The sequence below is a fragment of the Desmodus rotundus genome, chromosome 11, assembly GCF_022682495.2.
Source record: "Desmodus rotundus isolate HL8 chromosome 11, HLdesRot8A.1, whole genome shotgun sequence".
Lineage (NCBI taxonomy): Eukaryota > Metazoa > Chordata > Mammalia > Chiroptera > Phyllostomidae > Desmodus > Desmodus rotundus.
This window is the reverse complement of record NC_071397.1, coordinates 45802360-45825039: the sequence shown is the minus strand read 5'-3', so window position 1 is coordinate 45825039 and position 22680 is coordinate 45802360. Positions and strand designations below refer to the sequence as shown.

General features: G+C 35.0%; 1 protein-coding gene across 7 annotated transcripts in view; it reads right to left on the bottom strand.

Annotated features, from left to right (window-relative positions):
- Positions 1-3469: 3469 nt before the first annotated feature.
- CASP8AP2 (caspase 8 associated protein 2) overlaps positions 3470-22680 on the bottom strand; it is a 28256-nt gene continuing 9045 nt past the window's right edge. For 4 of the 7 annotated variants that reach the window (XM_024551722.4, XM_045188588.3, XM_024551720.4 and 1 more), the window contains exons 3-11: positions 21875-21943; positions 19299-19399; positions 18450-18524; positions 17486-17601; positions 11318-13518; positions 7439-10562; positions 6395-6494; positions 5600-5652; positions 3470-4068 (exon numbers count right to left, since the gene is read on the bottom strand). In XM_024551722.4, the coding sequence (XP_024407490.2) occupies positions 4065-4068; positions 5600-5652; positions 6395-6494; positions 7439-10562; positions 11318-13518; positions 17486-17601; positions 18450-18524; positions 19299-19399; positions 21875-21943 (5843 nt within the window). In that variant the 3' untranslated portion in view covers positions 3470-4064. Of the gene's footprint in view, positions 4069-5595; positions 5653-6394; positions 6495-7438; positions 10563-11317; positions 13519-17485; positions 17602-18449; positions 18525-19298; positions 19400-21874; positions 21944-22680 lie in introns of those variants that run through there. The other 3 variants (XM_071219614.1, XM_071219613.1, XM_045188589.2) reach the window with 2 other exon arrangements.

Here is a 22680-nt window from a genome sequence, read left to right as displayed (position 1 = left end):
ACAATGGAATTCTACACAAGAGAGAGAAAGAAGGAGCTTATACCCTTTGCAACAGCATGGAATGGACTGGAGAGCATTATATTAAGTGAAATAAGCCAGGCAGTGAGGGACAAATACCGTGTGATCTCACCTTTAACTGGGACATAATCAACAGAAGAAAAAGCAAACAAAATATAACCAGAGACATTGAAGTTAAGAACAATCTAACGATAGCTAGAGGGGAGTGGGGAGGGGACAGTGGGGAGAGGGGATTACAGGAACTACTATAAAGGACACATGGGCAAAATCAAGGGGGAGGGTGGAGGTGGGAGGGTGGAGGTGGGAGTGTGAGGTGGGTTCGGCTGGGGTGTGGGGGAGGGATGGGGAGAAAAGGCAGAAAACTGTAACTGAATAACAATAGTAATAAAAAAAAGAACAGATCAAAGCCCCAGAAAAAATAAAACTAAGTGACAAAGAAAGAGCCAACCTATCAGATGCACAGTTCAAAACACTGGTAATCAGGATGCTCACAGAATTGGTTGAATTTGGTCGAAAATTAGATGAAAAAATGAAAGATATGCTAAGAGAAAGAAAGGAGAATGTACAGGGAACCAATAGTGATGGGAAGGAAACTGGAACTCAAGTCAACGCTGTGGACCAGAAGGAAGAAAGAAATATCCAACCAGAAAAGAATGAAGTAACAAGAATTCAGAAAAATGAGGAGAATCTTAGGGACCTCCAGGACATCTTGAAACACTCCAACATCTGAATTATAGGGGTACCAGAAGGAGAAGAGGAAGAGCAAAAAATTGAAAACTTATTTGAACAAATAATGAAGGAGAACTTCCCCAGTCTGGCAAAAGAAATTGACTTCCAGGAAGGCCAGGAAGCTCAGAGAGTCCCAAAGAAGCTGGACCCAAGGAGGAACACACCAAGGCACATCATAATTACATTACCCAAGATGAAACAGGAGAGAATCTTAGAAGCAGCAAGAGAAAAGGACACAGTTACCCACAAAGGAGTTCCCATAAGACTGTCAGCTGATTTCTCCAAAGAGACCTTACAGGTAAGAAGTATTCCATGTCACGAAAGGCAAGGACCTACACCCAAGATTGCTCTATCCAGCAAAGCTATCATTTAGAATGAAAGGGCAGATAAAGTGCTTCCCAGATAAGGTCAAGTTCAAGGAGTTCATCATCACCAAGCCCTTATTATATGAAATGTTAAAGGGATTTATCTAAGAAAAAGAAGATAAAAAAAAATATGAACAGTAAAAACCACCACACCTAAAACAAAAACAAAAGCAAACTAAGCAAACAACTAGAACAGGAACAGAACCACAGAAATGGAGATCACATGGAGGGTTATCAACAGGGGAGTGGGAGGGGGAGAGAGGAGGGAAAAGTACAGAGAATAAGTGGCATCAATGGTAGGTAGAAAATAGACAGGGGTAGGGTAAGAATAGTATAGGAAATGTAGATAAGTATGACCCATGGACATGAACTATAGGGCGGGAGTGTGGGAGGGAGGGGTTGGGCAAGATGGAGTGAAGGGGGGGGAATGGGACAACTGTAATAGCATAATCAATAAATATATATTTTTTAAAAAGTTCAACATTTCTATATCTGTACCTTCATCCTAACAAGGCAAGAACTTTAACATTCCTGTGGTCCCTTGACCTTCATCATGTTGATATTGTTTAAAAATTCTCGTTTATAATTAACATGCTTCCTTTTATGTTTCTCCTATACACACTTTACCAAAATATCTGACCACTCTTTAACTCTTAGCTCTTTTATCTCCTGGACTTTTTTGTTAAGTAGTTTCTCAAAAAATGTTTACAACATGGATCTCCAAATGGTAAATTTTAGTATTTTTAAGCCCTTATATTTGAACAATTTCAACCGATGTAAAATATTAGGTCCAGTATTTCAAAAAATACTTACAGCTAGTATTCTTCTTGAAAAGACTGACATCAATGTAATTTACTGTTTAAAAGCTTTTAGATTTTTCTCATCTTTTGATACTTTTTTTAGATTTATTTATTTTTAGGGAGGGGAGAAAGAGGGAGAGAGGGAAACATGATGTGTAAGAGGAACAGTGACTGGTTGCCTCTGTTCTCATGCCCACCTGGAGACCTGGCCCACAACCCAAGCATATGCCCTGACCAGGAATCAAACCAGAGACCTTTCAGTTTGTGGTATGACACCCAGCCCACTGAGCCATGCTTATCTGGGCTCATTATCTTTGATACTCAATTTCACTATATGTCTAGGTGGAAGTACTTTCTTCACTGTCTCTTTGGGCATTCTATGGCCCTTCAATCTTTAATTTTTTCCTGTTCTGGACCTCTTTTGTTACCTGAATGTTGGCACATCTTTTGTCCTTCATCTCACTTAAATCTACATTCATATTTCTTTGCTCTTTTTTTCTTCTTTCTAGCTTCTCCATCTGAATTTCCAACTCACTAATTCATTCCTCAGCTGTACCCATTCCATTTTTACTCCATTTTACTGTTAGTTTTTTTATATTTATAGTTGATTTATTATTTATTCTTGTGTCATATTACCAAAATCTTCATTTTTTTCTTTTTAAATGTTTACTGGCTTTTTAAAATTTTTTTTCTTTTACTGATTTTAGAGAGGAAAAGGGAGGGAGAAGGGAGAGGGAAAGAAACATCAATCAGTTGCATCCTGCACATGCCCCGACTGGGGACCAAACCTGCAACCCAGTCACATGCCCCAACCATGAACAGAAAGACACCCGATCAATCTAGCTACTCCAGCCAGGGCTGTGTTTATTCGCTTTATTTTCAATTCCTGATGATCTTGTTTTCCTTTGAATCACTGGCATCTTAGTTGTCACTTTACTTTGGCTTGTGAACTCAACCTGGTGGTATGGGCTCTTCTGAGTGACGTTATACACTGGGCAAGAACTGAGGACCAGCCCACTAGGCTATGTTGGAGGTTCAAAGAGAGGAAAGAAAATAAGCAATAGGGTAGACAGCCGAGGCACTACAAAAACCAGCTAATTATTTCACTTTGTTATCTACCAGATGTCCTTCTGATGAAGGCTCCCCATTCAGACACCATAGGAGAAATGGCAATTTCCTAAAGCACTTCTAGAGTCTTGGGCCTAGACAATAACCTACCAGTTCTTTGACTCTGGAGAGGGAAGAACAAACAATAATGCACAAGGTAGTCAATCCTTACTTGTTTTCCCCAAATCTTCACCCAAAAGGGCTTCCTGTGCTGCCCTGATATCTGTGAGGACATCTGCAGCAAGGTCTGGTTCACTGTTCTAGAAGCTGTGCTGAGAAAGCAGGTAGAGGCAACTGGTTTTCTCTAATAAATCTACTCACTGAAATTCAGCAACCCATACCCCTAGCTAGAACCACTGCACAATAGCTTCCCATGTCCCCTGGGGGTTTTACCTTTTTTTTCCCTCTTATCTAAACACACTAAAAAAAAGTTCTAATCAAACTATAACAGAACTTTATATGGTTTTATTTATATATTACTTATATTCAAAGCAAACTTTATATAAAAAGTTTTATACAGATAAAAAAATCCTTGGGTAGGCAAAGCCATTTATGTGTATGATACACACAAACACAGATACACACAAAGTATTTTACATCATTTTAAGTATACATATTTACAGATACACTACTTAAATTACTTTACAATTTACCAAAATGAGAGGCAATTAGAAAAGCAAATATATGAAAACAAGGTAAATAATGGTTAATTTTTAATGCTACAAAACTATTTTTAAATATCTAGAAAAAACTCATTTCTTTGAAGTATCAAAACTAAGGTCTCAATATTATATCATTGTTGCTTTTATCTTAATAATACATTCTAACCTGTTTAAAAATAAGTATCTTGACCAATAACCAATAAGCAAATCAGACTGATGACTGGAACAAGCTGACTTGAGGTTAAAGACTCAGCAAGTTATAACAAATGTAGATTATCTAGTAATCAAATGTGATAAAATTGTCCCCTGCTCCCCTCATTTAAAACATGAGGAATTCCAAGCTCCTGTGCAGTATCAATTAAGACTCCAAGGAATTCAGCAGCTTATCTGTAATGTAAGAAAATGCTAAAGTTATGATTCTATTTTTATATGACCATTCAAAAGTGTTGTTCTTTTAAATGAGTTCCACTTAGTTAATCCTGATGTTAAAGACTAGCTTTTTAAGGAATGAGTTTTGAAACTTTATCATTACACTTTGATTTTGAAAACAATTTAATGAGACTATAGTACTTGGGGGGGAAAACCAGTTAAGAGACAAACCAGGAATGAAATAACACATTAATTAAGCTATTATGCAAGCAAATAAAATCTTAAGTATCAAATTCAATGAAAGATTTGTAATGAAATTTGGAAATTTCAAACTAATAAGCATCAATTCCAGATACAAGTTAATTCTTCCATGAATGTACAATATCTTCATAAGAGAATGGAAGTCACACTTTAAGATAACATTCAGGTAAAACAAAAAATTCAGTTTAATTTCTTAAAGGTCATGAAAATTTTAAAGCACAGCAAATATGAAAAATAATCATGTCATTGTTGCCTTAAACTATTTTTAAAGGTTCTCTAGACTAAGCTTTTTTTTCAAATTCCCCATTATTAAATATCACATTCTGAATTAAATAAGTAGAATTTTAACTTCACGATAAACTACCAAATATCTTCTGAAGATCTCATTAGCAAACTAGCTGTTTTGAGAGGATACTGAAACTAACAGTTTCTAAAGACAGTAATTTATATCCGGTCTAGAAATAGATTTATAACTCAAATACATTAAAAACCCTTCACAGAGAGGTCTATGGCCAAGTATGGTTTCTATTCCAATTTAATTTAATTTGAACTTAATTTATGACTACAAATTATGTACTACAAGTTTAAATTATGACTACAAATTGACTTAAAAATAGTGTTCTTAAATATCTTTACAATTTTTCTTATGTGAAGTCCAAATATGTAAGCAACTGATTTCTTATAAAGAAATCCTGCTGATAAACATTGTTACCGTAACAAACCTATACAAAAATGGCTCTAAAAAACTGAGGAAACATGTCTGTGAACATTATTATTATTAACAATTTTACATGGTAAATCATGTCATCTGTTCAGATGACAATGGATTTAATGTTTATGGACGTCTATTTTGTATCTCAAACTATTTTAGCACTCCTAATTTAAATTATAAAGTTATTTTGAAATGTATGCAAAAATATTAAATTATGAGTGCACAGAATTCACTGCCTGTGAAACAAACTGTTATTCAAGAAGATTTTATTTTTCATTTATAAAAATTTTATTAATCATCCAATGGGACTTCCCCCCACCTTAGACTCATCAGCAGCCAGAAGGTTAAGGAGGAATGCCATGATGATGTAAACTGCCACTGAGCACATCCTGTGGCTTTGGTGACCTTAGAAGACTACTACAAGCAACCATCCTCCAAGCTGCGACTGAAGCAGGAAATCAACCGGATGTCTCTCACCCACACTACTCACATCTTCAATGACTAACAGGCCATTAACTGCAGTTACAGTATCAAATATTTATTTTACTAGTCTCCTGTAGTATAACCATTAACTACCTGCATTTTGACTTTTCAAAGAGCTTCAATAGCTGCTGGAATCTTTCTGAGACCTGGAAAGTTAAAAGTTAGTGTTAATTATAAATATCTCAATAAGATTTTTTAAAAACCTGTAATGGCTATTTTCACAAAACATCTAAAGAAAGTTACTGTTAGTAACAAAGAAATAAAGTAATGTCTAGAAGAATAAGTATCTTCATACTAAAGGTGATTGCTAGTTTAACTTTCAATATTAAATTTTTTAAATTGGAGTGACACTGATTAATAAAATTATATAGGTTTCAGGTATATAATTCCATAATCTGTATATTGTATTGTGTGTTCATCACCCCAAGTCAAGTCTCAATATTAACATTTCTTAAACAGATAAATATGACAAAATTGTTTGAGATCAAATTGGTAAGACAAAAGAAAAAAATAGGATTGTTCTTCCACAATCACTAAGTTTTTAACAGTTCTACATGGAAAGCCATACTTTTAAAGAAGTATCTATATATTTTAAACATGTTAAAAATGAAGTCTAAGTATTTAGAGTAGTAACATCAGGTCCCAACTGGCGTGGCTCAATTGGTAGAGAATCACCAGCTCAATTCCCAGTCAGGGAACATGCCTGGGTTGCGGGCCCGGTCCCCAACTGGGGTGCCCGTGAGGCAACCAATTGATGGTTCTCTCACATATCAATGTTTTTCTCTTTCTCTGTCTCCCTCCCTTCACCTCTAAAAATAAATAAAATCTTTTAAAAAACAGACTAGCAACATCTGTGAAACTACAGAGACGTAGAACTTGCAAAGTTACCTGAGATGAATTTTTATTCAACTTGGCAGCTACATAAGAAAATGTTTTCATTGATGGCCCACTTTTCTGACACTCCATTAAAATTTCCCGGTCATCATTTCTAAGGAGGGAAAATGTTATTTAGCTTTTGTAGATTATAGCAGAAAGCTAACAAAATTTCCACTGCCTTGATGTCTACTAATAGGAGGTGACATTTTTATTAAACCCATAGAAAAAAGAAAGTGTACATCAAAACATGATGTACAGATAATAATGGTTATCTCTGAGAAATAAGGTTATGCATGATTTTTATCTTTAAACTCATGTTTTCCCCAAATTTTCTTAACATATTCTAAAGACAAAAGTATAGATTTTTAATTTTATTTTAAAAACTGGGGCCCAAACATGATGACAGACTCAATAAGCAAAAGAACAAACGTAAAATAGAATCCAAACCTTCCAACTCCCCATGTCTATTATTACAATCTCTGAGATCTACTATGCTGTTAAGTTACCTGAAATTCAACAAAATTCAGCTTCCTTCCTTATGCATTCTAGTTAAATTTGAAGTTCATGAACCTCTGAGAGTCTCCAAGTCTCCCAAATGCAGCTACGCTTATGTCTCAAATAAGGTCTTTAAATCTGCATTTCTTAAAAAGTTCAAATAAAAGTCAAAAGTACAATCTGTTTACAAAACTTTTTTTAAACTCTTAATTTAGGGAAAAACAAATTATAAAGGCTCAGGCTTTTTGTCCTATTTCACCACCTGTCATTCCTCTTTTCTCAAATCTGATTATACCAGTTATTTACAAATATTCTTTTTTAATTAAAAAAGTGAGGTTAAAACACACTGAAAAGTTCTATCCATGGTGCTAATGCACATCCCTGGTTAAGAGGCATTGCTGTAAGATTATCCCAGAACGTGTCCTCTATTAAAATTTTGGCTACTTTTGAGGTCCTCACTTTCCTTATTTCAGGATAGGATATAACTATGATGACATGAAAGAATAGATTTCTGGCCTCTCAAAATTTCCTGGTGATCTAAATGTTTCATAAGATCCTTACCTTGTCCACGAAACTATAATTTCTCCTTTCTTTTTAATGATATTATTTGCAGAAAGGTTTATAGGAGAAATGCCAGATGCTGCTGGTGGGTCCTTAATGCCTGGGCTTGCCTTTAACAATGAAGGATCTTTAGTCACTGCAGGGGCCTTTTTCTTACTGGCTTTTCTTCGGTGAGCTTCACCATTCTCACTAGAATTTGGGGTAATTTTCTTTGTCTTTTCCTTACTGGTTAAGTCTGTTTCCTTTCTCTGTTTCTTCTGGTAATAATGATTTAGATTAGAAAGGTTTTTTCTCTTTTTGTGAGCATTATCCAAAGTTGTGGGCAACTCTGAACTATCAGAAGTTGATGCCAGTTCTGATCTTAAATCCTTTTTTACTTCACATGAATTAGGAGAGTCCGAGGTCAAATCAATATAGGCTTCCTCAACCATGCTTTCTGAAGGCTTGCTTGCCACTTGCACCTTTCCTTCCTTACAGTTCTCTTCATCTACACAAAACACCTGACACCCCAAGTGTCCAACTACTAAAGCAGGATGGTTATCTTCACTTTTACTCTCACATGAAACATCTTGTGTCAAATCAATAAAAGCATCTACAGTATCAGGCTGCACATTATCTAAGATTTGCACATTCTGATTTAAATTGCTTCCAGAACATCCCAACTGATTCATATTTAAAACTGCTACTTCTATGAACTCCCCCAAGTTTTTAGTCTCAGTGACTGGATCTTTTGTTAGGTCTACGTATGTGTTTGGAAGATGGCCCTCAACAGATTGTGGAATGTCTTCCATTGAAGTCAATTCTGCAATGCTTTCAGGTACTTTTGGTTCCCATACTTGATGCAACTTCAAGCATTCACCAGCCACTTGATTACTATGACCCACTTTACCTGAAGCATCTTTAAGGAATTCATATATATCAGGAACCTGTGTTTGTATCATACAGCCCTGCTCTTCATGAGCTAATTTGTTGCTGTCAACGTTTTCACTGGAATGTTTCAATTCCTCCACAGATTTAAAAACTGTGTCCTGAGTTGAAATACATTCCTTCTCTGCTGCATCATCAGCTTCCTTTCCCACTCTGGGCAAAGATGCCAAAGACTCACCAGCCACCATATTCTGTGTAAGACTAGTAGAGGTAGATGGTGCCGTGTGCCGTATTTTTACAATGAAATGATCATTTGACTTTTCCATTATGACAGCATGCATGGGTAGATTAGGGTGGTACTGAAAGCCTGGAGTAACAGACCGACTTGTCCACGATGAACTGGATTTGCTGCTTGAATTATCAGACTCCAAAGCTAAGTGAATATCTTGTTCAGATGCATCTTCTTCCTCAAGTAAGGCATCTTCACTAAAATGGGCACTAATAACTTCTTCAGGAGTTGAACTAGACAAAACTTCAGGCTTTAAGAAACTGAGATGACCATCTGACTTCAGAGGTGATGGCACTGTTAAAGATACTGCTAGATCTTCAAGAAGTATGGAAGAAATGCAGGGCTTGCTCTTTTCTGAACTACATACATTATCTTTACTTAACGCTATGTTAGTGGACACTTCGAACATACAACTTTCATCCAGTACATCAGGATGAACTGGCAACGAAAGCCCTGAAGACAGAGATGGAACTTTCTCAGATGATAATAATGACCAATTATCATCACTAATCATTTTAGGACATGGAGAAACTACATCAGAAACCAGCTCTTCTGTTGTACAAGCTGGTATAGATTCACACTTAAGACTTTCTAGCAGCTGTTTCTCTGGAGTCTTTAACTCCCACTCATTTTTTTCATTACAATTAACATTGTTGTCCAAAAGATCAGAACCTTGCAACAAACTTTTAAATATTTCACCCATCTGTGCATCACTCACTAAATTAAAAGTGAGGCTAGATGCTTGCTGTTCAGTAAGAATCTCAAAACAGCGTTCTGACTTCAAAGCTGCAAGCTGAGAAGTCTGCGTATCCTCTATCGTGCTGCCTTCCATTTTTCCTGGCTTTGGGGTGTTCAGACATTTTAGTTCCAAGGAGTGCTCTTCAGATTGAGAGCACTTAATATTATCAAAGCAAGTGTTAAAACTTTTTTTAATATCATGCTTTACTGTGTTAATATTGGAGTTATTTTGGTCTTGATGCTTTTCCTCAAACTTTTTACATTCCAGTGAAGATCTATTATAAATAGAATCTTCTGATTTTGAGGATTTCTCTTTCAACATTTCTTTGCAGGAGTTGACTGCATTTCTCTTCTGACAATTTGATTGTGTTTTCTTTTTAGTTTTTTCAAATTTCCCTTCATCACTGTCACTACCAAAGTTTGTGAAATCACAGTATTTTATTAAGATTTTCTTAAGCTTTGCAAACAAATAATCAAGTTGTTCATCTACAAATTTCCATGCTTTTTTTTTCATATCTGGTAGTTGCTGTTCAAATAAGCGATCCACTATGCCATTCTTTTTAACTTGCTTAAGTTTGGATTCTATAACATCACAAAGATTCTTCTGTAAAGTTGTCATTGACTTAGAGATTTTAGATAAGTCAAGGTGTTTAATGAGTGATGTAAAACTTAAAATTGCTGACTCAATAATTCTATGAAATTGTTTCAATGGAAATTTTACCTTGAATTTCATATAGTTTTTTCTTACATGTTTTCTTATCATTCGTAACATGTGCATAACCTCTCGTATAGAAGAGGGTACAGCAATAATTGGAACTATTTTTTCCAGGACAGAGGTGCTCATTGTTTTATCTTTCTTCTCTGTTTTTGAAGACCTACTGGATTCACTTTGTCTTTTATTCCATTTCCTTTTTGTCTGCTGAGTTTTTATAGATGTTTCCCTACTGTCCTTATCCAAATGTCCAGTACTTTCCCTACTTCCTGGGCTAGTTCTTCTGTTCTGCGTTTCAGTAGAAACTCTAGGTTTGGCATTTTCTTCAAAACTTTTTTGTTGCTTAGAGTTTTCACTGTCACTTATAATTTCTCCTTCTTCTAATTCATCTAAAGAAGAATTCTTATGGGAGTCTGCTTCTGTAAACTTGACAGATTTGCAAATTGGTTTCTGATTTTCCTTGTTGAGGTCAGACTGACTCTTGGAGGTAGAATTAGCTGAATTTGGTGGAAACACATCTGTGGAAGAGAAAAGTATATTGTAGTCACATGACCACTGAACTTAGCCATTTAACATTTCCATACTAAATATACCAAAAAATTAAATAGAGACACTTCATTATTTAATAGCTTTTTTTCCTTACGCAAAATGTGAATGCCTAACACTTATTCATGTCATTGGTTTTTACTGTTCTCAGAAGGTGCTCAGAAGGTATCTAACAACAGTTACAAGGCAGAGTTTGGTCATTTGGATAACCATCTACAAACTGTTCAGGTATCTTTACTCAGGTTAGCAGCATCACATAATACCATCTGATGATGGCTTCTGAACAATAAAAATGTATCCGAAAACAAGCAAGGAATACTTGAAATAATCTGTCCTACCATTCCCTTTTTTTGTATAAATAAAAACTACCTAGGCCCTGGCAGGTATGGCTCACCGGCTGCAAACCAAAGGGTCTCCAGTTCGATTTCCTGTCAGAGCACGTGCCTGGGTTGTGGGCCAGGTTCCCAGTGGATGCCACATAAGAGTCAACTACACATTGATATTTCTCTCCTTCTCTTCCTCCCTTCTCCTTTCTCTAAAAATAAATAAATAAAATCTTAAAAAAAAATAGTACCTACATTTAGACTAAAGGCTCAATTTCTAATTAACAACGGGAGTCTGAATGTGTTAATTGTGTTATCAACAAAGAAAAAGTACTACTTCATCTTGCTTAATGTATTTTACATTCTCACAAAAAAATGTTATAAAAAATAATATAAATGATTACCTTTATGGTTATTATTTAATGGAACTCGAGAAGGGCTTTCCAGTCTAAGTACTTTTGCTACAGGTCTCACTGGACTATTCAGAGGACTAATGACTTCTGGAATAGGTCTCAGGTGATTAAGGTCAATGCTCAGGACTGAGTTCTCATCCTGATACACTGAGTTTGTTTCACCAATTTCCATTCTGTGCTCTGTTAACTCAGTGTGCTGGAGTGAAGATTCTAGAGTCTCTTTAGGTAAGCAAGACTCCAAATGACAAGACTTATTCTCAACCAATGGTGTATCTTCAACAGAAGGCTCCAACTTTGGGTCATCAACTTCTAAAAGGACTGCAGGCAAAACACCAGCTGAAGGCTGTAAAATGCCTTCATTGGATTTGGCCACTTTTGTTGAAAAAGCCTCCTTCATTTCCTTATCTTCAGAAATACTACAAGAATTTAAAACATCATTTCTTTTGGTATCTAATTCCAAGACAAAGTTTTGAGAAACATTTGTCTGTAATATGTCCATTATCACTGGAACTGCTGCCCTTGCACCATGAATGGTTTGCTCCATTTCTGTTGATGGAAACAAAGATTCTGTTTGTTCCATTTCCACAGGTGCTGAGAAGGAGGTCTCTGTACCACAAATGGGCAAGTCACAATGCATAGTATTCTCAACAGATTTAACTAACAAACTATTTTCTTCTTCCATTTTCATTTCTGGAATTCTAGTCCTGGGTTCAGATGCTGCTGCTCCAAGAGCATCTTTTGGTTCCAATAACGTTAATTTGGTTTCCTCAGTACTATGTTCACTCACAGAGGGAACACATGTCACTGTTTTATCCTGTACCAAGGACTCCAAATCACACATGTCACTGGGTTGGGGAGTATTGGTTATTTTATGCTGATTATCCTGAGGAATAGGCTGCTTTTTAGCAGGAGAAAGAGTTAAGTTTAACTTTTCCATAAAACTCAATTTTAAGTCTTTGTTTTTTGTTTCACTTGTACCACTTTCAGCTTTAATTGCAAGGTCTTTGTTATCTGGGACTTCAGAAACATCTAATGAGACTTCACCTTTATCATTTTTCAGTCCATTCTGTCTCTTTAAATCAGCAGTGGTTTCCTTAGTTTCCTTGTTAGTCTTCTGCAAATGTCCTGTAGGTGTTCTTTTTTCATTTCTCATATACCTGTTTTCCTCCTTGCTTTCTTGTTCTCTTTTCCTCTTATCTTCAGTTCTATGCCTTTCTGCTTCTAAAGGTGTGTTTTCCCGTTGGTGCACACCATTAACTTCCTTAGAGTCAATGTGTTTATGAGTTCTACTGGTTGAAAGAGAGGATGAACATCTTCCTTCTTGAAAACTATGATTACTCACACCCCTGTCTCTTTTACCATCTCCCCTTCCTCTTCTCTCTTCTAGAAGATATTTACTTGAATTATGAGATTTTATATCTTTCTTGGAATAAGGAAGAGATGCCCGTTCAGATCTTCTCCAATAATCATGGTCTTTTACTATTGATTTAGGTTTTTGATCAACTTTTCTGTCTTCTTTGTCTTGTGATTTAAGTTCTTTTTTATTTGCATTTTGTAATCTTTCATTTTGCCTTTGTAGTTTTCTGTCACTTTGAGATTCTACTCGAGTATGTGATCTCTCTCTAAAGGTCTCTTTCTGCCAGAAACAGCCAAAACGTTCATTTTTATAATCCAAATCTGTGTTACTTTTAAACTTTGAACTTTTGCTTTCTGCCTTTGGTTCACCTTTACCATATTTCTCAGGACGTCCCTGTAGCCTTTGACTAGCCTCTATATTCCTTGGTTCACCATCACCACTGCTACCGTTTAAGTCTTTTCGTATTCTATCAGTTCCTCTACTATATTGGCTATATCCAACATCTTTTTTCCCTCTTCTGTTATCCTCATTTGAGCTACCCTCACCAACTCGATAATGGGAACGTGACCAAATGCCATTGGTGCAGTGTTTTTCACTAGAGGTAGGCAATTGCAAAGTGCTCTTTTTTTCCAAATGCAATTTTACTTCCTTTTCGATATTTGGCAGTGAAGTGCTATGATGTCCATCTTTAGAAGCATCACATTTCACATTTCTGTGATCAGTCCTTGCACAATCATCCAAAAGGCAAGATTTGGATGTAAGATCTTTTGTTTTAACTGTATCTGATGTCCGTGCAGTTTTACGATTATTTCGAAAATGTGGAAACTCAGACAATCTATAAAGAAATAGAAAATAAGGAAAAAACAAAGTTACTGCTTTTTAATAATCCAAATTTTAATCACACATGGTACACTTTAAAATTCAGGGGCCCACATAAACTGGAAAACTAGTTTTACATTGTATAAAGGTGTGAGTAATAAGAATTTACCAGGTTCCAACTAAACGGGCCAGTTTTCAACATGGAACTCTCATTTTTTTTCAAATAAAATCTGGAGGACCTCTCCTTTCTATCCCAATACTTGCCAATGTCTTTCAGACCTCCTTTACCACAGGCAAAGAACTCCCAAACTAACCACAAATTCACTTTTTTTTAGAACAGTGACATTATTTTTTTTCTTGCCCTCACTGATTCTAGACCAAATGAAACAGAAGGAAAAGTGAAACTTTATTGGACAACAGAGAAGATTAAAATAAAATTCTATGTAGTTCCCTATCCTAGTCTTCGGTTTTACATATAATCACACAGTAAAACAAAGCATCAATAACATCTTAAAGTGGCACATATTGTGCAAGGAAAAAGAATATCAAGTTGTGATTCTTTCCTAAGAGCATGGTATTTATTGTTTAAAAAAAACCCCTAAGTCTTAATGTTTTATATCAGTTTCAGAAAACTAGCAGTTTTCTTAACAAAAATGTAAATTATCTCATTTTAGCTTTTTATAAGTCCATCTTCCTGAACTTCCATAACTTCCCTGAATTTCCATAAATCTATTTCTAATCAGTACTAAATGTGTAGAGAATACTAAAACTTGAAAGACTCAGGAATAAGGGGAGAGTAGTAAAGAACAAAAGAGTAACCCACGGCAATGTGTCAAACTTATACGGATCTTGGTTGAACTGTCATCTCCTCAAAATTCACTCACTGAAGTCCTAACCTCCAATACCTCAAAAGGTGACCTTACTTGGAGATAGGGTCTTTACAGAGGTAATTAAGTTAAAACTAAGTCGGCAGGGTAGAGGTCCTAATCTATTATGAACAGTGTCCTAATAAAAAGGAAGAATTTGGAAACTGAGATATGTATAGAAAAAAGACATAATATAAAGAGACATAGGAAGAAGGCAACCATATACAAGCCAAAGAGTAAGGCATGGAACAGATCCTTCTATCACATAGGCCTCAGAAGGAATCAATACTGCTGTGGACTTTTAGCTTCCAAAACTGTTAGACAATGAATTTGTATTTAAGTCACCCACTTTGTGGTACTTTGTTATGGCATCTCTAAGAAACTAATACAGATCCTGACTCAAAGAACCAAATATTACAAGATACCTTTGAGACAAATGGGAAAATGTAGTCACAAAAAGCACTAACCATAAAAGAAAAAAATTTTAAAAACTGAATTTCATTAAAATTAAGAAATTCTATTCCTCACAGACACAATAGAGTGATACACAAGTCATAGAATGGGAGATGTTTGCAATAAATCTATCCAACAAGAACTCATATTCAATAAAGGACACGCTTGTGTAATGTGCATCCTAATTATTCAACTATAAGCTCCTGCAGATAGTTCAAGCCCACAGAGCTCTTAACACATAGTTAGTATAACTCCATACTAAATAATCAAAAGTTTTATTTAAAAATAAAACTTCACATTTAACACTTTCCAGAATTTACACTCTTAAATTTCCACCTTAAATTATATTTCTAATTTTTCTGTTAAACATGAAGTTTCAACCAAATGATACGGACACATTTACCATTAGAATACTAGTTATATCTCACAACTTAAAAGTTCAAATTTTTGACAGAATATTTATAATCATGTCAAACAATCTAATGACAAAACTCTCATCATTTATTCACCCAGTCTCTCTTTTCACCTGTTCAAACGTCATCCCCATCCCCTAAAAGATTCAAATACATATAAAATTTCCCCTACACTAAAGAACCAATCTTATGCTAGTTGCTTTAGTGGGTTTTAGATTAGTAAACACACAGAATCATCTTCCTTTTCAAAAGACTAAGTGTTTTTATAAAGTCCATGCATAGAACTGTCTTCATTCATTCTTCAATGATTTATGAAGTATCTACCATGTACCAGGCACTATGCTACGTGTTTGATAAAAGAGTGAGGACACAGAGACATGGTCCCTACTCCCATGAGGCTTACAGCTTAGTGGAAGAGAAAGATACTAATCAAGTAATGCCATTTATGATTTTAAAAACTCTAAGTGTACATGAAGCTACAAAAGACAGATTTGACCTAGTAAGGGAGAATAGACAAATATCCCCTTTAAAAAGGGTGCTTACAGTAAGTCCTAAGGATGAGTACATATTTAGCAGGTGGAGAAGAGCACTTTAGGCAATACAAACAGTCCACACAAAGGCAGAGCTTTTGTACAGCCAAGAAACCAAAAGAATGCCAGAGATATATCAGAGCAATGACACCTAAGGCAAAGGTACACATTGAAGGCAAGGAATAAGAAGTACTTTGGAACCATATTGTAAAGAGCCTCACGGGCCAAGGTAAGATTTATGATCTTTCATCCTAGGAACAATAAGTCATTAATGTGTTTTAATCAAGAAAGGGAATAAGATGTGATAGTTGTGTGATAGTGAGATGTACAGTCTTGTGCTTTACAAGTGTCCAGTAACTTTAATATTGAGAGACATAATTCTAGAGCAAGAATGGATACAGAGATACCAGCACAAAGACTACTGCCAATTCAGATGAGAGGTGATGGACAGCAACAACAGTAGAAATGGAGAGAAATAAATGATTTGAGAGATTATAAAGACATAAAAATCAACAGAACATGATTAATGAACTTGGACTGAGGGACGATCAAGAGGTGTCAATGACAACTCCTACACAGGCAGGGTGACTGTGTTCCCCAGTTTGCGAAGCAATCTCAGTGTAATTATTAATAGCACCCCCTTCTATTCTCAAAAGTATCCTGCTCTGGGCAATAAATTATAGGGTCATTCTTCACATAGGTCTCTAGCTTGCACCAGCTGAATAAATAATGGGAAATCCATTGAGCTCAATAGAAGAGCTTTGATCATAAACTCAGTTTTGGATGAGATAGTTTTGAAAACTTTATACCGATGTGAAGTAGTTATATACATATCAATGGAACCAATGTAGCGTGTAAAATTACCTCACAAGAAAATACTGATAGAGAAAGGAAAGGACATAGATTTGAGCTTTGAGGAATTTCAACTTAGCCAAGTACAGAAGAGTAAACCTCAACTTAGGAAGAAAACTGAGAATTATGAAAACCAAAGGGAGAGGATTACTTCAAGACAGGAGGGTCAACTGTGTCAAACAACATATGAGGATAAGTTAAAATGAGAAGTCAAAACTATTTGATGTATTTAAAAAATATATATTGATATATTTAATGGTAGTCACTGTTAACCACATGACAGCTGTTTCAGTGAACCAATGGGAACATAAGTCAGTATGTATTGGGTTCGAGAGTTAGTAGAAATAGAAAATGGAGACAGAAAATTTAGATAACTGTTTTGGAGGTTTGACTATGAAGGAGAGGAGAGAGATGAAATCCTTTGTAGCAGAAAATTGCCCCCAACCAACAAAAAAAAAAAAAAAAAGAGAGAGAGAGAGAGAGAGAAATAAATAGCAAATCCATTTGAGAGGGAAAAGAATATAGAATTGAGGGATAGTTTCAGAGTTGTCTATTGATAGGTGATATAAGCAGATGCATTCTCGATACTTTAGTAATTTGGTGGGGGCCTAAAAGAACCTGTAAAATATGCACCATCATCTTCTAAAAAGCAAAGAATACCAGACAGATTCCAGTGTATAAGAAAACAGAATATATTCAGAGAGAGGTATGTGGCAATATTCTATTTAATAATCCTATATATCATTAGTCACTCACAGTAAAACCTTACATATTTAATAAAAGACATGATTTTTATATCTTTCCAAAGTTAAAAATATTCCACATATCAACAACCACATAATTTACAGATCCACACCCCTCAATTATACCTTTGATGAAGATTACTTATTTCTTCATCCTTGCGGCTTATTTCCATTCTAGCAGTTTTGATAAGTGCTGAAATATTCTTCTTAAGGGACTGGTTTTCATTTTTTAAGCTGAAATTCTGAATATCATATATTTAATGAAGTATACATCTACAGGATTATTAAACTACTACTTATAATAGCTAATGATTATTGAATGTAAACTAATCAGACTAATGCCAGGCATCACATATTTTATCTTATATAATTCTCAAAAAAGTATATGGGGAAGCTAAGACTCAGAGAAGATAAATGGCACCAGAGAAAGGCCATTTAAAATGAGACTACTTAAAATAGGGATCAAAATTTAAATTAAAAACAAAAAAACCCCTAAAATTAACAACAACAAAATTCTCCCTGGGTCACTCTCTTGAAAACTGAAAATAAAAATACTAAAAATCTATATTTAACAAGTTAGCTTTAATTTGCAACAACATACAAATTCTCAGATGGGCAAAGGATGAATCTAGATTGACTGGTTCTTTAGGGGAAAGGGAAAAACTTTACCAAAACATAAAAATCATAAGACGACACATGGCATTCCTGATTTTTGTAGCATGATCACAAAATCCCTCCGGCAAAAATTCTGACAGTATTGCCATTTCACCCCAATAGCCATTCTAAATCTTTGCTCATCAAACCATTACCTTTTAAACCACCTAATCTCATCTCTACGAATTTTCTATTATTTATCTAGTTAACTAGCTAACAGATCTTTCATGTCAATGTCATTTAACAAAACAAGCAGTTTCCTATATCAATTGTATGGGAAATTATGCATGTTTTATCAGATTTGCTATTTCATTTAATATTAAAAAGAAAGTTCCCTTATAAACTGCCAACACTTGGTATTTTAGTTTCTAACGAAATGTTTTACTAAATTTTGATTTTAAAATAGGGAAAAATAAAATATTCACTATCATGGTACCTGTGTCTGTATTTCCTTAAACTTTTTCATTAGTTCTTTCATTTGTAGCTGACATTTTCCATATTTTACTTGCAACTGTAAGATATAAAAAGATTAAGCATCATTCTAAATTATTTTCTTAGCTTAAATGGCATTTCAAAATATTTAAAATTTCACAAATCAACCCACTAAAAAGCATAGATGAGGTCTATTTCTACTAACAGATATTTAGTAAGATTACTGGTTTTTAAAGTTCACCTTAAACACATACCTAACAGTATGGTGGTTACAAGAGGGAAATGGGGTGAGGAAGGTAGAAGTAATAAGGGGGATAAATAGTGATGGAAGGGGACTTGACTTTGGATAGTGAACACATAAACAATAGATGTATTATAGAATTGCACACATGAAACCTACACAATTTTATTAACCGATGTTACCCCAATAACTTCAGTAAAAATTAAAAAAATTAAGTTGTCCCTACCAATAATGTATTTTGTTTGGTTTCACATTCACTGTCCAAACTTTAAATTCAAACAGGTAGAAAGAAATTTCTGATTTAAGTCTTAGGACATTTTATAACAGTACAAATCATGAAACGATGAAATGTTATATCACATTGATTTCCTGCTGAGGTTTTACATATTTAGACACTTAAATATAATCAAGCAATATTATGACTAAATTTGGATAAGCATTCAGAAAATCTTGTTTTAAGAAGCAGATCTGAAGGCAGAAACTGACTTAGATATTCTTTCAGTCTAAGAGTTACTTCCCAAAGACAGAATGTTTGTCCAATAGTAAGAAAATGCCTGTAAGGAGCTATAAGAGAGAAAAATAACCATCCTTAATAATTCTGGCAACCCATACATCATTATATGTTGCCTCCTTTGCAGTTCCTTCTTCAGTAAGAATTTCTTCATATAAATCCAAACAATTTCTGGATGGTACACAGGATTTGGAAGGACTGTCTAAAACAAACAAAAAAACCCTTACATTAAAATATGTATTTCCAGATTTAATGCAAAACTATAAAATTCCAGTGTCATTTTTCACAGAAATACAACAACCCTAAAATTTGTATGGAACCAAAAAGACTGCAAATAGCTAAAGTAATCCTGAGAAAGATCAAAGCTGGGGATATCACAATTTCTGATTTCAAACTACACGGTCCAGTACAAATAACACCCCTTTTTTATTACAAAAAAATAAGCATGTAATTCTGTAAGATAACAATCACACTCAAGCACACCATATGACACTTTAGGTGAAATGTTCATATTAAAACTATACATAATTATACCCATATTATTACGCTACCAACCACACTCAAGCAGGCCTTATTTCTGCTGGATTCTGTATAATACAAACCTCAAGTAATCAAAACTGTATGTATTGGCATAAAAATAAATATATAGATCAGTGGAACAAAATGGAAAGCCCAGAAATAAACCCACACACGATCAATTAATTTATGACAAAGAAACCAAGAATATACAATGGGAAAAAAATAGTCTCTCCAACAAATGGTATTAGGAAAACTGAACAGTCATATGCAAAAGAATAAAACTGGATTCCTATCTTACACCATGCACAAAAATCAACTCAAAATGGATTAAAGACTTGAATGTAAGACCTGAAACCACTAATCTCCTAGGGGGAAAGGCATAGAGGGTAAGTTCCTTGACATTGGTCTTAGCAATGATTTTCTGGATTTGACACCAAAAGCAAAAATAAACAAGTTAACTATATCAAGTTAAAAAGCTTCTGCATAGCAAAGGAAACCATCAACAAAATGAAGAAGAAACCTACCAAACGGGAGAAAATATTTGCAAATTATATATCTGATAAAAAGTTTAATACCCCAAATATATGAAGAAATCACAAACCCAAAACAGCAACAAAAAAATCTCACTAAAAAATGGGCAAAGGAACTGGATGTTTTTCCAGACCTACAAATACCACCAAAAGGTACAGGAAAAGGTGCTCAACATCATTAATCATCAAAGAAATGCAAATCAAAATCACAATGATATATCACCTCACGCCTGTTAGAACAATTATTATTAAAAAGAGACAAGTGTTGGCAAGGATGTAGAGAAAAGGGAATCTTTGTACACTGTTAGTGGGAATGTAAACTGGTAGAATTACTATGGGAAAGAAAAAATTAAAAACATAACTATTATATGATCCAGCAATCCCAGTTCTCGGTATATATCAAAAAGAAATGAAAGAGATACCTGCACTCTATATGTTCACTGCGGCATTATTCACAATAGCCAAGATATAGAAACAACTAAATGTCCAACAATGGATAAATGGATAAAGATGTGTGTGTGTGTGTGTGTGTGTACACACACCACACTGGATTATTATTCAGTCATGAGAAAGAAGGACATTCTGTCACCTGTGACAACACTGGTGGAACTTGAGGGCATTATACTAAGTGAAATAAGTCAGAAAAGACACATACTGTATGATATCACTTACATGTGGCATCTCAAAAAGCCAAATGAACAGAAACAGAGACTAGAATGGTGGTTACCAGGGGTTTGGAGTGGGGGAAAAAGAGATGTTGATGAAAGTACAGACTTCCAGCTATAAGATGAATAAGTTCTGGTGAGCTACTGTACAGAATAGTTATTAGAGTTAATGATACTATATTATATAATTGAAAGTTGCTAAGAGAATAGATCTTAATGTCCTCACCACAAAAATAAAATGGTAATTATGTAATGTGGTGCTGGTATCATTTTGCAATATACAAATATATCAAATCAACACACTGTACACCTTAAATTTACACAATTGTATGTCAATTATATCTCAATACAGGTGAATAATGTTAAGATTTTGGATGTTGTGTCTATCACAATTCAGGCTATATACATTTCTCCATCTTCTGCATTTCATCCCTATCTATAATGATTTCACAGATGAGAGTTGGAAAACCAATTTACCTAAAATGCTTGTGTTAACAGGTCAGGTGTGAGGATGGTATCTGTTCAAAGCTTTGACAGATTTGATCATGGAAAAGGTTTCCAATTTGGATAGGTCATGAGACTCTGCATATCATACTCTTACTAATTACATCTGAAAGTATTTATAGTAATTATCCTTTTCAAAAGTTCTGGTATCATGCAACCTGTGACAGTAAGAGTAGTAATACATGTACAGACAAGACCACCAGTTACATTTCAATGACACGAAATATTTTTGCACAAGGTCCAGTTAAATTGGAGACCTAGGTGAATAACAACCCTGAGTGTCAATTTCTCTTACTGATCAAGCTTGGGGCAAGAAAATAATTACCTAAGTGTAATCATTTCAGAAAATGGACAGATTGTTCAAGATCTATGAGTTACTCTAAAATTAGCAACAAAATAAACACTTTCAATAGACTGACCAAACAAAATTAAACTATTGTATTATAGAACTTCACATACCAGAAACAGCACTATCCAACCCAGCATATATGTCCAAAGAACCTTCATCATTATTTTTAAGAGGAGATGCTGCAAGAAAATTAAAAACTAGTTAAAACTGATTTTCTTTCACTTAGTGAATTTTTTTCTTTCTTTTTTAAAGATTTTATTTATTTATTCTTAGAAAGAGGGGAAGGAAGACAGGGAGAAACATCAATGTAAGAGAGGAACAGTGATCAGTTGCCCCTCACATGCGCCCCACCAGGGACCAAATCTGCAACCCAGGCATGTGCTCTGACTGGGAAACAAACCAGTAGCCCTTTGGTTCACAAGCCAGCACTCAATCCACTGAGCCACACCAGCCAGGGCCCAACTTTTTCTTATAAAATATACACTGAAGTATTTGGGAATAAAGGACTATGATTTATGCAACTTAATTTCAAATGGGTCAGGAAAAAAGTGTGTGTGTGTGTGTGTGTGTGTGTGTGTGTTTAAAAAGAAAGTATGGCCCTGGCTGGTGTGGCTCAGTGAATTGAGTGCCTGCCTGTGAAGCAAAAGGTTGCCAGTGATTCCCCATCAAGGCACATGCCTGGGTTTTGGGCCAGAGCCCCATTTGTGGGTGTGCGAGAGGTAACCAATCCACATTTCCCTCAAGCGTGGATATTTCTCTGTCTCTCTTTCTCCCTCCCTTCCCCCTCTCTAAAAATAAATAAAAATCTTTAAAAAATAGAGTATGTACACGGTGATAAAACCACTAGTATAACCAGGTGAAGGGTTCTTTGTATGTTCTTATTCTTGCAACTTTTCTGCAAGCTTGAAATTACTTC